The sequence below is a fragment of the Macaca mulatta genome, chromosome 3 (assembly GCF_049350105.2).
Source record: "Macaca mulatta isolate MMU2019108-1 chromosome 3, T2T-MMU8v2.0, whole genome shotgun sequence".
In the NCBI taxonomy this organism is placed as follows: Eukaryota; Metazoa; Chordata; class Mammalia; order Primates; family Cercopithecidae; genus Macaca; species Macaca mulatta.
Genome location: NC_133408.1, coordinates 11,012,050 through 11,024,705, shown reverse-complemented (window position 1 = coordinate 11,024,705; position 12,656 = coordinate 11,012,050). Strand labels below are relative to the sequence as shown.

Genomic DNA, 12,656 nt, shown 5'->3' with positions numbered 1-12,656 from the left:
ACCCTGTCTCTACTAAAAATACAAAAATTAGCCAGGCGTGGTGATGCACACCTGTAGTCCCAGCTACTCAGGAGGCTGAGGCAGGAGAATTGCTCCAACCCAGGAGGCAGAGGTTGCAGTGAGCCAAGATCACGCTAATGCACTCCAGCCTGGGCAACAGAGTGAGACTCTGTCTCAAAAAAAAAAAAAAAAAAAAAAAAAAGTGTATGTTCAAGTATGCTTATTGCAAGCATTGTTTATAGTGGTAAAAAACCAAAAGCAAATAAATACTCATTAACAGAGGTTGGGTGAATGAATCTTGCAGTAAATATTATGCAGCTACAAAAAAATAATGCATCAGTGCTATGCAAGTTAATTTTCATGAGTAGTGGATTGAAACTAGCAAAATAAGGAGAAGTGTCAATAATACCCTGCTTTGTAAAACAAATGGACTAAATAAAAAAAAATCCTCCGCCAGGCGCGGTGGCTCACACCTGTAATCCCAGCACTTTGGGAGGCCAAGGTGGGTGGATCATGAGTTCAGGAGATCGAGACCATCCTGGCAAACACGGTGAAATCCCATCTCTACTAAAAATACAAAAAGATTCGCCAGGTGTGGTGGTGGGCGCCTGTAGTCCCAGCTACTCGGGAGGCTGAGGCAGAAGAATGGCGTGAACCTGGGAGGCGGAGCTTGCAGTGAGCCGAGATCGTGCCACTGCACTCCAGCCTGGGCGACAGAGCTAGACTCTGTCTCAAAAAAAAAAAATCATAGAGGTATATATGTGATTGAGTTATAACTGATTGTAATGATTTTGTGAGCATGGGGGAAATATACAGATGACATAATGGTTTGTTGAATGTTAAAATGGATTTCTTGGGGATGGAAGAATGGAGTGGGATGAAAAGAGGGGCCTGGGTGCAGTGGCTCATGCCTGTAATCCCAGAACTTTGGGAGGCCGAGAAGGGCAGATCACTTGAGGTCAGGAGTTTGAGATCCCTCTGGCCGACATGGTGAAGCCCCATCTCTACTAAAAATACAAAAATTAGCCGGACATCGTGGCAGGCGCCTGTAATCCCAGCTAGTCAGGAGGCTGAGGCAGGAGAATTGCTTGAACCCTGGAGGTGGAGGTTGCAGTGAGCCAAAACCCAGTCTTGCCTGGGTGACAGAGCAAGACTCTGTCTCAAAAGAAAAGAGGGCAGCTATGTAGAATGTATTAATTAAAAAAAAAAAAAAAGACTATTGATACTGTCTACTGCCCTCCCTGGTAGATATGAAACGGTCATATGTAAAGTTATGTGTGTGTATATGTATCAAGAAATAATATAAAACAGGGAGATGTTAGTGTAAGAGCAGCAGTGTATGATGGTCACTCTGACAGGCCTGAACTGTTTTAAGTACAGCACGGGGTGAGTGGAGAAGAGCTCTCAGATGGAGACTGTTCCCCAGAGCAAAGTCAGGTTCTGAAGGAGGCTGGAGGTTTCAGCAGAGGGCAAGGTCTCCTGGCAGCCTCATGGCTGGATAGGGAAGTTGGGGAAAGGCTAGTCTCAGCCTTTGGATAGCATCCAAGGCTGGAATCCAGGGAATAGAGATGAGGGTCTTAGGGAGAAAGGAGCCTGGGCAGCTGAATCTAGTCACGGTGCATCAATCGAGGAATTGCCTGGAGGCTCAAAGGTGCCCTGTGGCAAAGGCTCACTATGTTCTCCCGGCCCAAGATCAGAACCGGGTCCCCAGGGACTGCCCACAGGTAGGTGGAGATGACAAGTAGGTAGAACTGGAGTAAAGGCCGAGACCAGACAGTGCTGGAATATTTGTTTTTGTGCTCAGTCACAACATTGTCTAGAGAATATAACTTCAGGGGGAGCTATTTTGCAAACCGGAACTGAAGGCTCTTGAGTTTCCGTTGGTGAACAGAATAGAACAGTTTGCTGAAACAGTGACTTTTCTTTCCTCTCCCTCCCTTCCCTGCTCCCCAGCTGGATGTGTGGAATCTGGTGAAAATGTAATGAATACCACTTATGTTTTCTCCAGGAAGAATCTTAAAAGGTATGCAGTCAAGGAAATGTTTGAAATATTTACCTTTATTTTAGTCGGAGTTTTGCTCTTGTTGCACATGCTGGAGTGCAATGGTGCGATCTCTGCTCGCTGCAACCTCTGCCTCCCGGGTTCAAGTGGTTCTCCTGCCTCAGCCTCCCGAGTAGCTGGGACTACAGGTGCCCGCCACCACCCCCAGCTAATTTTTCTGTTTTTAGTAGAGATGAAGTTTCACCATGTTGGCCAGGCTGGTTTCAAACTCCTGACCTCAAGTGATTCGCTTGCCTCAGCCTCTCAAAGTGCTGGGAATACAAGCATGAGTCACTGCACCCGGCCTGTATTTTTTTTTTAGTAGAGATGGGGTTTTGTCATGTTGGTCAGGCTGGTCTCAAACTCCTGACCTCAGGTGATCTGCCTGCCTCCTCCTCCCAAAGTGCTGGGATTATAGGCGTGAGCCACCGTGCCCTGCCGAAATGTTTACCTTTTATTTTTGCTTTCGCTGAGTCACAGTGCCTTTTCCTAACACTGCAATTAATCCATTAGGCCCATCGCTCATCTTCCGTGTCCTGGAAAAGCCACTCTTGCTGTTCGCTGCTGTCCGGTCTACTTTGAACTGAGGCCAGTGGTGGAAACAGGTATCCTCAGTGCCTCAGGGTGCATTATGTTTTCTCTCCGAAACGGGTCACCAGAGTGGGGTGGAGATTTGGATTCTGTCTTACAGGGAAAGGTGTGTATGTGGGTTTGGTTCAGTTCAGTTATTTTTAAAATATTTTATTTTTACATTTAAATCTATTTATTTATTTATTTTGAGACCAGGTTATGAGACTGGTTAATTTTTGTATTTTTGGTAGCGACAGAGTTTCAGCATGTTACCAAGGCTGGTCTTGAGCTCCTGGACTCAAGTGATCCACCTGCCTCGGCCTCCCAAAGTGCTGGGATTACAGGTGTGAGCCCCCGTGCCTGGCCCGGTTTAGTTATTCTTAAAAGCTGGAGCAAAGACTGAGGTTATCAAAATACATGTCAGTTTTTTTTTTTTTTCTTTTTTCAGGATTTATTTTCTTAAGGCACTTTAAAAGGAATAGCCGTACTCCTTTTGTTTGTCTATGTCTCTCATTATCACTTTTCTTTTCTCTTTTTTTTTTTTTTTGAGATGGAATCTTGCTCTGTCGCCCAGGCTGGAGTGCAGTGGTGCAATCTCAGCTCATTGCAACCTCTGCCTCCCAACCTGTCCTCCAGAGTAGCTGGGATTATACGCACACGCCACCACACCCAGCTAATTTTTGTATTTTTAGTAGAGACGGGGTTTTGCCATGTTGGCCAGGCTGGTCTCGAACTCCTGACCTCAGGTGATCTACCCACCTCGGTCTCCCAAAGTACTGGGATTATAGGTGTGAGCCACCACGCCCAGCCATTTTCGTTATGTTTTCTTGTGCTTGGGGTTCACTGAACTTCATAGACCTATCAGTTTATAGTTTTTATTACATTTGGGAGTTTCAGCCATTTTTCCTTCAAATATTATTTCTGTCATCCCCTTCTCTTATTCAAATACTCCCCATTGCACATGTGTTATATTAGGTCCTTTGAAATTCATTCCTGGCCTTTGATACTGCTTACTTTTTTTGTTTTTTTCTTCTTCCAGTGTTTGATTTTGGAAGTCTGTATAGCTGTGTTTTGAGTTTGCTAACACTTTCTTCTGCATGCCCTGCCCTTGGTCCCATCTGGCGTGTTTTTCGTTGTTGTGGTTCTCATCTCTAGAGGTTCACTTTGGGTCTTCCTTATATATTTGTGCCTCTCCACGCTCCATCTTTCCTCTTGCTGCTTTCTTTTTTTTTTTTTTTTTTTTTTTTTTTTTTTTTTTTTTGAGAAGGAGTCTTTCTCTGTTGCCCAGGCTGGAGTGCAGTGGTATAATCTCGGCTCACTGCAGCCTCCACCTCCCAGGTTCAAGTGAATCTCCCACCTCAGCCTCCCGAGTAGCTGGGATTACAGGTGTGTGCCACCACACCCAGCTAATGTTTTTATTTTTGGTAGAGATAAGGTTTTGCCATGTTGGCCAGGCTGGTTTCGAACTCCTGACCTCAGGTGATCTGCCCACCTCAGTTTCCTCTTGCTTCTTAAGCCTATAGAATACAGTTATAATAGCTCCTTTAATGTCCTTGTATACAGGTTGGTTTTGATTTTTTTTCTCCTCCTTGTGGGTCATATCTCCCTGTTTCTTTGTTTGCCTGGTACTTTTTGATTAGATACCAGACACTGAATTTGACCTTAGTGGATGCTGGATGTATTTTATTCCTATAAATATTCTCTTTTTTTTATTTGAGATAGAGTCTTCCTCTGCCGCCAAGGCTGGAGTGCAGTGGCACAATCTCAGCTCACTGCAACCTCCGCCTCCTGGGTTCAAGCGATTCTCCTGTCTCAGCCTCCTGAGTAGTTGGGACTACAGGCACACACCCGCATGCCTGGCTAACTTTTGTATTTTTGATAGAGACGGGGTTTTGCCATGTTGCTTAGGCTGGTCTCAAACTCCTGAGCTCAAGTGATCCACCCAGCTCGGCCTCCCAAAGTGCTGGGATTCTAGGCGTGAGCCATTGCGCCCGGTCAGAAGCCTTGTTTCTGTGGTTTTACTTTGTCTCTGTCCCCGACCCCCAGGTGTGGAGCTGATGACTCTGCCCTACCGCCTCGTGTTTGCTGTGGCCTCGGAGGACTCCGTGCTTCTGTATGACACCCAGCAGTCCTTCCCTTTCGGTTACGTGTCTAATATACATTACCACACGCTCAGTGACATTTCATGGTGAGTGGCTGCTAAGGAGGGAGAGTGAGTGAAGGAGCCCATGGCCATACCCTGGAAGAGACCCTGGGGTTAGGGAGCATTTCGTTACTAAAGATGGCTTTGGGGGACATATTCACCAATTTTGTTTCTTATTTGCTTTTTTGAGACCAAGTATCACTCTTGGCGCCCAGGCTGGAGTGCAGTGGTGTGATCTCGTTTCACTGCAACCTCCACCTCCCAGGTTCAAGTGATTTTCATGCCTCAGCTTCCCAAGTAGCTGGGATTACAGGTGTGCACCACTACGCCTGGCTAATTCTTGTGGTTTAGTAGAGATGGGGCTTCGCCACGTCGGCCAGGCTGGTCTCAAGCTCCTGGGCTCAAGCGATCCTCCTGCCTCAGCCTCCCAAAGTGCTGGGATTACAGGCATGAGCTACTGCACCTGGCCCAATTTTATTTTTTAAAGGAATCAACATTAAAAGGAAAAGCCATTTCTAGTTTGCCATAATACTTGCTTCCTATTTTCACACTGGTGGGTTTTGATGGCATTCAGATTGCCTTGTGGGGTTAACTGGACTCTGATAAACTGAGCGGAGGCCCTGTAGACTCCCTGGCCATCTGGGGATTCCTGAGGCCCTCTGGGAAGAAGCCCTCCCCTGCATGTCCCTGCTGCCCAGGACAGGGAAGTGCCCCGAGCTGGGCCTGTCTAGAGAATGTCACTCACCCCTGCCCTTCCACCACCTTTGGGTCCCCAATTCAGCCCCCGCGGCTTGCTTGGCTCAGTGTGAGTTTTTTTTTTGAAATGGAGTCTCAGTCTGTCACCCAGGCTGGAGTGCAGTGGCACAGTCTCAGCTCACTACAACCTCTGCTTCCTGGGTTCAAGCGATTCTCCTGCCTCAGCCTCCCGAGTAGGTGGGATTATAGGCGCCTGCCACCATGCCTGGCTAATTTCTTTGTATTTGTAGTAGAGACAGGGTTTCACCAGGTTGGCCAGGCTGGTCTTGAACTCCTGACCTCAAATGATCCACCTGCCTTGGCCTCCCAAAGTGCTGGGATTACAGGTGTGAGCCACTGTGCCCGGCCTATTCAAGTGCAAGTTGCTAGTAGCACAGATAGGTTGCAGTGACTTAGCAAATCGTGATGAAACTGCATGAGTGAGTTGCTATCACACACTCTTTTCCAGTCGTATCTTTTCCCTGGTCTTTGCCTTCAGACAAGCTTGTGATTTTGCTTGAACTTCCCTCTTCTAACTAGATGTGAGAGTGTTGGTAAGGTCTGTAACTTTTCCCTATTTTGGGGATGAAGGTCCAGCGATGGCGCCTTCTTGGCCATTTCTTCCACGGACGGTTACTGCTCGTTTGTGACATTTGAGAAAGATGAACTTGGAATTCCTTTGAAAGAGAAGCCAGTTTTGAGCATGAGAACTCCTGATACAGCAAAGAAAACCAAGAGTCAGACACATCGAGGGTCTTCGCCAGGACCCAGACCAGTAGAGGGAGCCCCTGCCAGCAGAAGCCAAGACCCCAGCAGCCCCGGCACAACCCCTCCTCAAGCCAGACAGGCCCCAGCCCCAACAGCCATCAGAGACCCTCCCTCCATCACTCCTGCTGTCAAAAGCCCCTTGCCGGGGCCTTCAGAGGAGAAGACCCTGCAGCCCAGTAGTCAAAACACAAAAGGCCACCCATCCCGGAGGGTCACTCTGAACACACTGCAAGCCTGGAGCAAGACAACGCCCCGGTAAGACCTTGTTGGAACAAGTTGTCATTGCAAAATGAAACGTGAAATGCAAACAGAACGCTCCCACCCTGCCGCAGGTGAAATTCCAGGCGGCGAATACTTCATGCCAGTAGGTTGCCAGAGAGATTCTTAACTTCAAATCCGAGAGTGTCATTTCTTGCATATAGGCCTGTTTGTTCCTTCAGTTCCTGCCTGTCAGATAAAGCCCAGGCTTGTGATTTGGCTGCAGCCTGTCATCCAGGACTGTGGCCACTCTCTCTCCTGAGTCCATGGCCTTCATCTCTAGCCCAGTCCTGAATGTCATCTTCCCAGAGCACACTCTGCCCTTTGAGGCTTCTGTCCTTCCCTTCTCTGGGGAAACCCTGTACCTCTCTTCCTCTTGGTGACACCAGGAGTCTTCTGAAAGACCCATGTGAATGTAGCCTCTCTGTTTGCAGGCTCTGTGGCCCTTCAGCCTTTCCCTTGTCACCACACATCAGATTCTGTAGCAGGTGCTTTGATGCTTCAGTTTCCCTGCTGGTTATGAGCCCCCAAGGACAGGAAGCAGAGCCTGTGTTTTATTTATGCTGTCCTGCCCAGGATGTAGGCAATTCCAGGAGTGTCTTCCTGAGACTCCGTTTGATGTCTCCAGCAGTCTGGTCCGTGAGAAACGGGGGTCCTGATCTCATAAATAATCCCCAGGGAGGTGCAGAGTTATTTCTTCCCTGCTTACGTCTGTGTCTGGCACGCACGCCTGTGTCTGCCACTCCTACTGGACAGAGCCGCTTAGCACATCCCTCGCCGTCAGGCAGCACAGCCTCCCGTTTCCATCCTTCCCTGCGGCTGATATCCAGTTACTCCTCTGATCCTGTGTAGTTCCTTCTCCACCAGGCCCTCTGCCTCCCAGCCTGCCCATAAACTGAGTCAGGAGGAGGGCTGGGGAGTGGCATGCAGAGGGGAGTGGTGGGGACGCCGAGCTGGACAGAGCGCCCTGTGCCTCTCAGCCTCTCCTGTGCCCACAGGTCTTCTTTGGCAAGTTCATAATATGTGTGTGGGTTGCTGGCTTTACTGCCCTCTTAAAATCTCTCATTTCTTTCTACAGATTAGCAACGTATTTTACAATTTTTCTATTTGTTTTTATGTGACGGAAGGTATTCCTTGAACTATTTTTGGTATTAAATTATTTTCCCCCTCTTGATTTCTTCTGAATTATTTACCAAGCTTCTTGAAGGTGTAATCTTCTACAAACAACAATAGTTGTTGAAAATTAAGACTCTGGGTTTTTATTTATTTATTTATTCATGTGAGACAGGGTCTCGCTCTGTTGCCCAGGCTGGAGTGCAATGGCACGCTCTCTGCTCACTGCAACCTCCGCCTTCTGGGTTCAAGTGATTGTCCTACCTCAGCCTCTCAGGTAGCTGGGATTACAGGTATGTGCCACCATGCCTGGCTGACTTTTTGTATTTTTAGTAGAGATGGGGTTTCGCCATGTTGGTCAGGCTGGTCAAAAACTCCTGAGCTCAAGTGATCTGCCCGCCTCGGCCTCCCAAACTGCTGGGATTACAAGCATGAGCCACCTCGCCCAGCCCAACACTGTGGATTTTTAAAAAGTATTATCTGTGTTTTGGCACTTTCTATGTGTAGAAGCCATATCTGACTGCCTTTTACAGCAGCCAGCAGAGTGGTCACAAAACCATGGATAATGAACAGAACACAGGTTTTGAAACTTTTACATGACTGGTTATGGTTTAAGTTGACTATTATAAATGTGATGGTTTAACTTAATACATGAATGTAACCCTCAGTTGTTAAACAAGTGGTCACATCTTACTATTTAATGCCTTGAACCATATGTTCAGCTGAAAATCTAAGTATTTCTTTTGGTAGTTTTGAAGGTTGGTATGGTACATAAATAATTCCTGTGATACTAATGAACCATGCACCCCTCTACTTTTTTTTTTTTTTTAAATGAAGGAGAATAAACTTAACACCCTTAAAGACAGACACTCCACCAAATTCTGTACCAACCAGTGTGATTTCCACCCCTTCTACAGAAGAAATTCAGTCAGGTACGTAATATTGTTACTGGTTTAATATAATTAAAGGTGCAATATCTTTTCTTTTGTTCTTTTGGAAATTAATGCCATTTAATTTTAAGTCAGTTCTGAGACAGCAAGGATGCACCTTATTGGAACCATTGTTTAAACCCACTGGCTGCGTGTTGACCCCTCAGCAGGGAGGCACCTGGCCAGTGAGAGCATCCTGGTGAGCCATGGAGTGGGTTCAGTAGGAGATCGTTTAGCTCAAGTGTCTCCACCTGATGGCTATTGACCTTTTGGGCCAGGTAATTCTCAGTTGTAGGGGACTGTCCTGTGTATTACAGGATGTTTAGCAGCATCCCTGGGTGCTACTTCTTGGCCATGACATTCTTTTTTTTTTTTTTTTTTTCCTTTTTTTTTGAGATGGAGTCTCGCTCTGTTGCCCAGGCTGGAATGCAGTGACACGATTTCGGCTCACTGCAACCTCCACCTCCCGGGTTCAAGCAATTCTCCTGCCTTGGCCTCCCGAGTAGCTGGGACTACAGGCATGCACCACCACACCCGGGTAATTTTTGTATTTGTAGTAGAGACAGAGTTTCACCATATTGGCCAGGCTGGTCTTCAACTCCTGACCTCAAATGATCCACCCGCCTCAGCCTCCCAAAGTGCTGGGATTACAGGCGTGAGCCACCGTGCCCGGCTTGCCCATGACATTCTAAAATGCCACTAGGCATTGCCCACTGTCCCTTGAGAGGCAAAATCACCCCTGGTTGAGAACCACTCTATAGACCCTTCCCTTATATCAGTATAGGATCTTGCCAGGCAGCTCAGTTCCATGTCTTGGCTCTGTATTCTGTAAATGTCAGCCCTTGACTTCCAGAATTCTTCATTTACTTGCCAACCTTATGTTTGTTAATGTTGCAGAGACGCCTGGAGATGCTCAGGGCAGTCCCCCAGAGCTAAAGCGGCCCAGACTCGATGAAAACAAAGGAGGCACGGAGAGTCTGGACCCTTGATGGGACCCCGGCTTCTGCTTGACACTTACCAGGCCCCCGGTGTGTGCAGGGAGACGGTGAAGCTGGAGGTGCCTGAGACCAGGGCTTCCGTGGAGTGGGACAGACACTGTAAATGGATTTCTGTAACAGAAGTGACACGTGTACTGATTTTTCTCCAGAAATATGGGTGCCGTTGTATTCAGTATCCATTTTTAACTTGGGGACATGAACATCTTAACATTGTAAATCCTCTTTTTGATGAGTTTCTGAAACTGGAGTGGTTCACCGTTATCCTGTGTGAAAATCAGTGAGTCCCCCCTGGCATCCTCGTGAAAGCGCACACACTTCATGGAGGGACTCCTTTTTTTTTATTTTTTTTTTATTTTTATTTTTATTTTTTTTTGAGACGGAGTCTCGCTGTGTCTCCCAGGCTGGAGTGCAGTAGTGTGATCTTGGCTCACTGCAAGCTCCGCCTCCCGGGTTCACGCCATTCTCCCGCCTCAGCCTCCCAAGTAGCTGAGACTACAGGCGCCCGCCACCACGCCCGGCTAATTTTTTGTATTTTTAGTAGAGACGGGGTTTCACCATGTTAGCCAGGATAGTCTCGATCTCCTGACCTCATGATCCACCCGCCTCAGCCTCCCAAAGTGCTGGGATTACAGGCTTTGAGCCACCGCGCTCGGCCAAGGGACTCCTTTTAAATAAGAATTAGGAAGAGGAGAAAGTAATTCGAGATTTTACTCTGTTGAATTTTAGAGTATTTGAAGTGATTGTTAGATTTCACTTCTAAGGAGTTTATTGATTAAACTTTGGAAGGTAGTTGTGTTTGTTTTCTGATTTTAAAGGTAACGGTGCTTATTCTATTAGTAACGAAGTGAAGTGAAAAAGATGGGAATCACCCATCATCTTCCCACCAGAAGTAACCCTCGTTAATGTTGTAGTATATTTCCTTAGCATTTTTGTGGATCTATTTATTCTAAAGAGAGAGTTGAGATTTTATTTCATATACAATTTGGTATCTAAATAGGTTAGTTTTTTACATTGGTTTTTCAAAGCAAAAAAAGTATCTTTTTTGTTTTTTGAGACAGGGTCTTGCTCTGTTGCCCATGCTGGAGTGCAGTGACGCTGTCTCGGCTCACTGTAGCCTCGACCTCCTGGGCTCAGGCGATCCTTCAACCTCAGTTTCCTGAGTAGCTGGGACCACAGGCATGTGCCACCATGCCGTGCTAATTTCACACACACACACACACACACACACACACACACACGATATATATATATCATATATATATATGTACACAAACACATACACATATTATATATGTATATTTTTTTCATTTTTTGAGATGCAGTCTCGCTCTGTCTTCCAGGCTGGAATGCAGTGGCATGATCTCGGCTCGCTATAACCTCCGCCTCCTGGGTTCAAACGTTTCTCCTGCCTCTGCCTCTCAAGTAGCTAGGATTACAGGCGTGCGCCACCATATCCAGCTAATTTTTGTATTTTTAGTAGAGATGGGGTTTTGCCATGTTGGCCAGGCTGGTATCTTAACTCCTGACCTCCGGTGATCTGCCTGCCTTGGTCTCCCAAAGTGCTGGGATTACAAGTGTGAGCTACTGCACCTGGCCTATTTTTAGGGGAGACAGGGTTTTGTCATGTTGACCAGGCTGGTCTCGAACTCCTGGGCTCAAGCGATCCTCTCACCTTAGCCTCACAAAGTGCTGGGATTACAGGTATGAGCCACTGTACCCGGACCAAAGTATCTTTACTTAGCAATTTATGTCTGCCTTTGCTTTCTCTAGGCCGGGATGATCATGTGTTCTCTTTGTTAGAAGTAAGCATGAGAGTTGTGGGCTCAATGTACAAAGTGATGCTGTCGACCGAAGGTGGCAGTCACATACATTGGAGTCTTGTCTTAGCTCAGGAGACCCCTGGCTGCCTGGATGAGAGGGTTGAGGCCTCTAGAAGCTAGTGTTGCTACCTCCCCTTGAGAGATGTTGTCACAGTTGAATTTCCTAATGTGCGATGCTGTTGCTGTGACATAGGAAGGCACTAACCTCAGGGCCATCTTCACAGTCTGAAGCTGGCCAGAGAGTTCAGTACCTGCAGTTCAATCTGATGGAAATTGCGCTGAGGACTTGAGGAGGCACTTTTGGTTTTTTTGTTTTTTTTTTTTTTTTGAGACAGAGTTTTGCTCTTGTTGCCCAGGCTGGAGCGCAGTGGTGCGATCTTGGCTCACTGCAACCTCTGCCTCCCGGGTTTAAGCAATTCTCCTGCCTCAGCCACCTGAGTAGCTGAGACTACAGGTGCATGCCACCACACCTGGCTAACTTTTGTATTTTTAGTAGAGACGGGGTTTCATCATATTGGTCAGGCTGGTCTCGAACTCCTGACCTCAGGTGATCCGCCCGCCTTGGCCTCCCAAAGTGCTGGGATTACAGGCATGAGTCACCGTGCCTGGCGAGGAGGCACCTTTTTAACGTAGGTCACCAGCGACAAAGAAATTAGTTGGAAAGAAGTATCACTTTATTGCTTAATCCACAGCCTAGTAAACCAGAGAGTCTGCCTCCGTTTTAGATGGAAGGTGGTAACCTAGAGATAATTTACACTGTAGAGAATGGAAAGGGGAACACATGTATACTTGTGATGCAGGTGTGGCTCACATTCAAGATGAAAAGGTATTAAAATGTCAAATGATATCTGTTTGTTTGTTTTTGGAGATGCTGTCTTGCTCTGTCGCCCAGGCTGGCATGCAGTGGCCTGAACGTGGCTCACTGCAGCCTTGATTTCCTGGGCTTAAGAGATTCTCCTGCTTCAGCCTCCTGAGACCACAGGTGCACACAACTGCACACGGCTAATTTTTCAAACCTTTTTTCTAGGGATGGGGCTCTTGTCATGTTGCCCAGGCTGGTCTCAAACTCCTGGGGCTCAAGTAATCCTCCCTCCCCAGCCTCCCAAAGTGTTGGGATTACAGGCGTGAGACACCACGCCTGGTCAAATGGTATCTGTTTTGACGGGTGGTTCTCAACTGTAGCTGCATATTGAAACCACCCAAGAGTTGACATACCAGTGCCTGGGTTACCGCTCCGGAGGATCTGGCCTCATTGGTCTGGGGCATGGTCTGAACATTAGG

The 12,656-nt window shown here is 47.2% G+C and overlaps 1 protein-coding gene across 3 annotated transcripts in view; it reads left to right on the top strand.

Moving 5' to 3' along the window:
• Nucleotides 1-10,342, top strand: part of CHAF1B (chromatin assembly factor 1 subunit B) — a 30,433-nt gene extending 20,091 nt beyond the window's left edge. The window contains exons 9-14 of one of the 3 annotated variants that reach the window (XR_013414917.1): nt 1,954-2,023; nt 2,555-2,646; nt 4,658-4,799; nt 6,081-6,512; nt 8,466-9,095; nt 9,455-10,342. Coding sequence is in view for 2 of the 3 variants with exons in the window: in XM_015132915.3 (XP_014988401.1) it covers nt 1,954-2,023; nt 2,555-2,646; nt 4,658-4,799; nt 6,081-6,512; nt 8,466-8,560; nt 9,455-9,546 (923 nt within the window). In the remaining variant the exon portion in view is untranslated. The remainder of the gene's footprint in view (nt 1-1,953; nt 2,024-2,554; nt 2,647-4,657; nt 4,800-6,080; nt 6,513-8,465; nt 9,096-9,454) is intronic. The other 2 variants (XM_015132915.3, XM_028845329.2) reach the window with 2 other exon arrangements.
• The last annotated feature ends 2,314 nt before the right edge of the window (nt 10,343-12,656 follow it).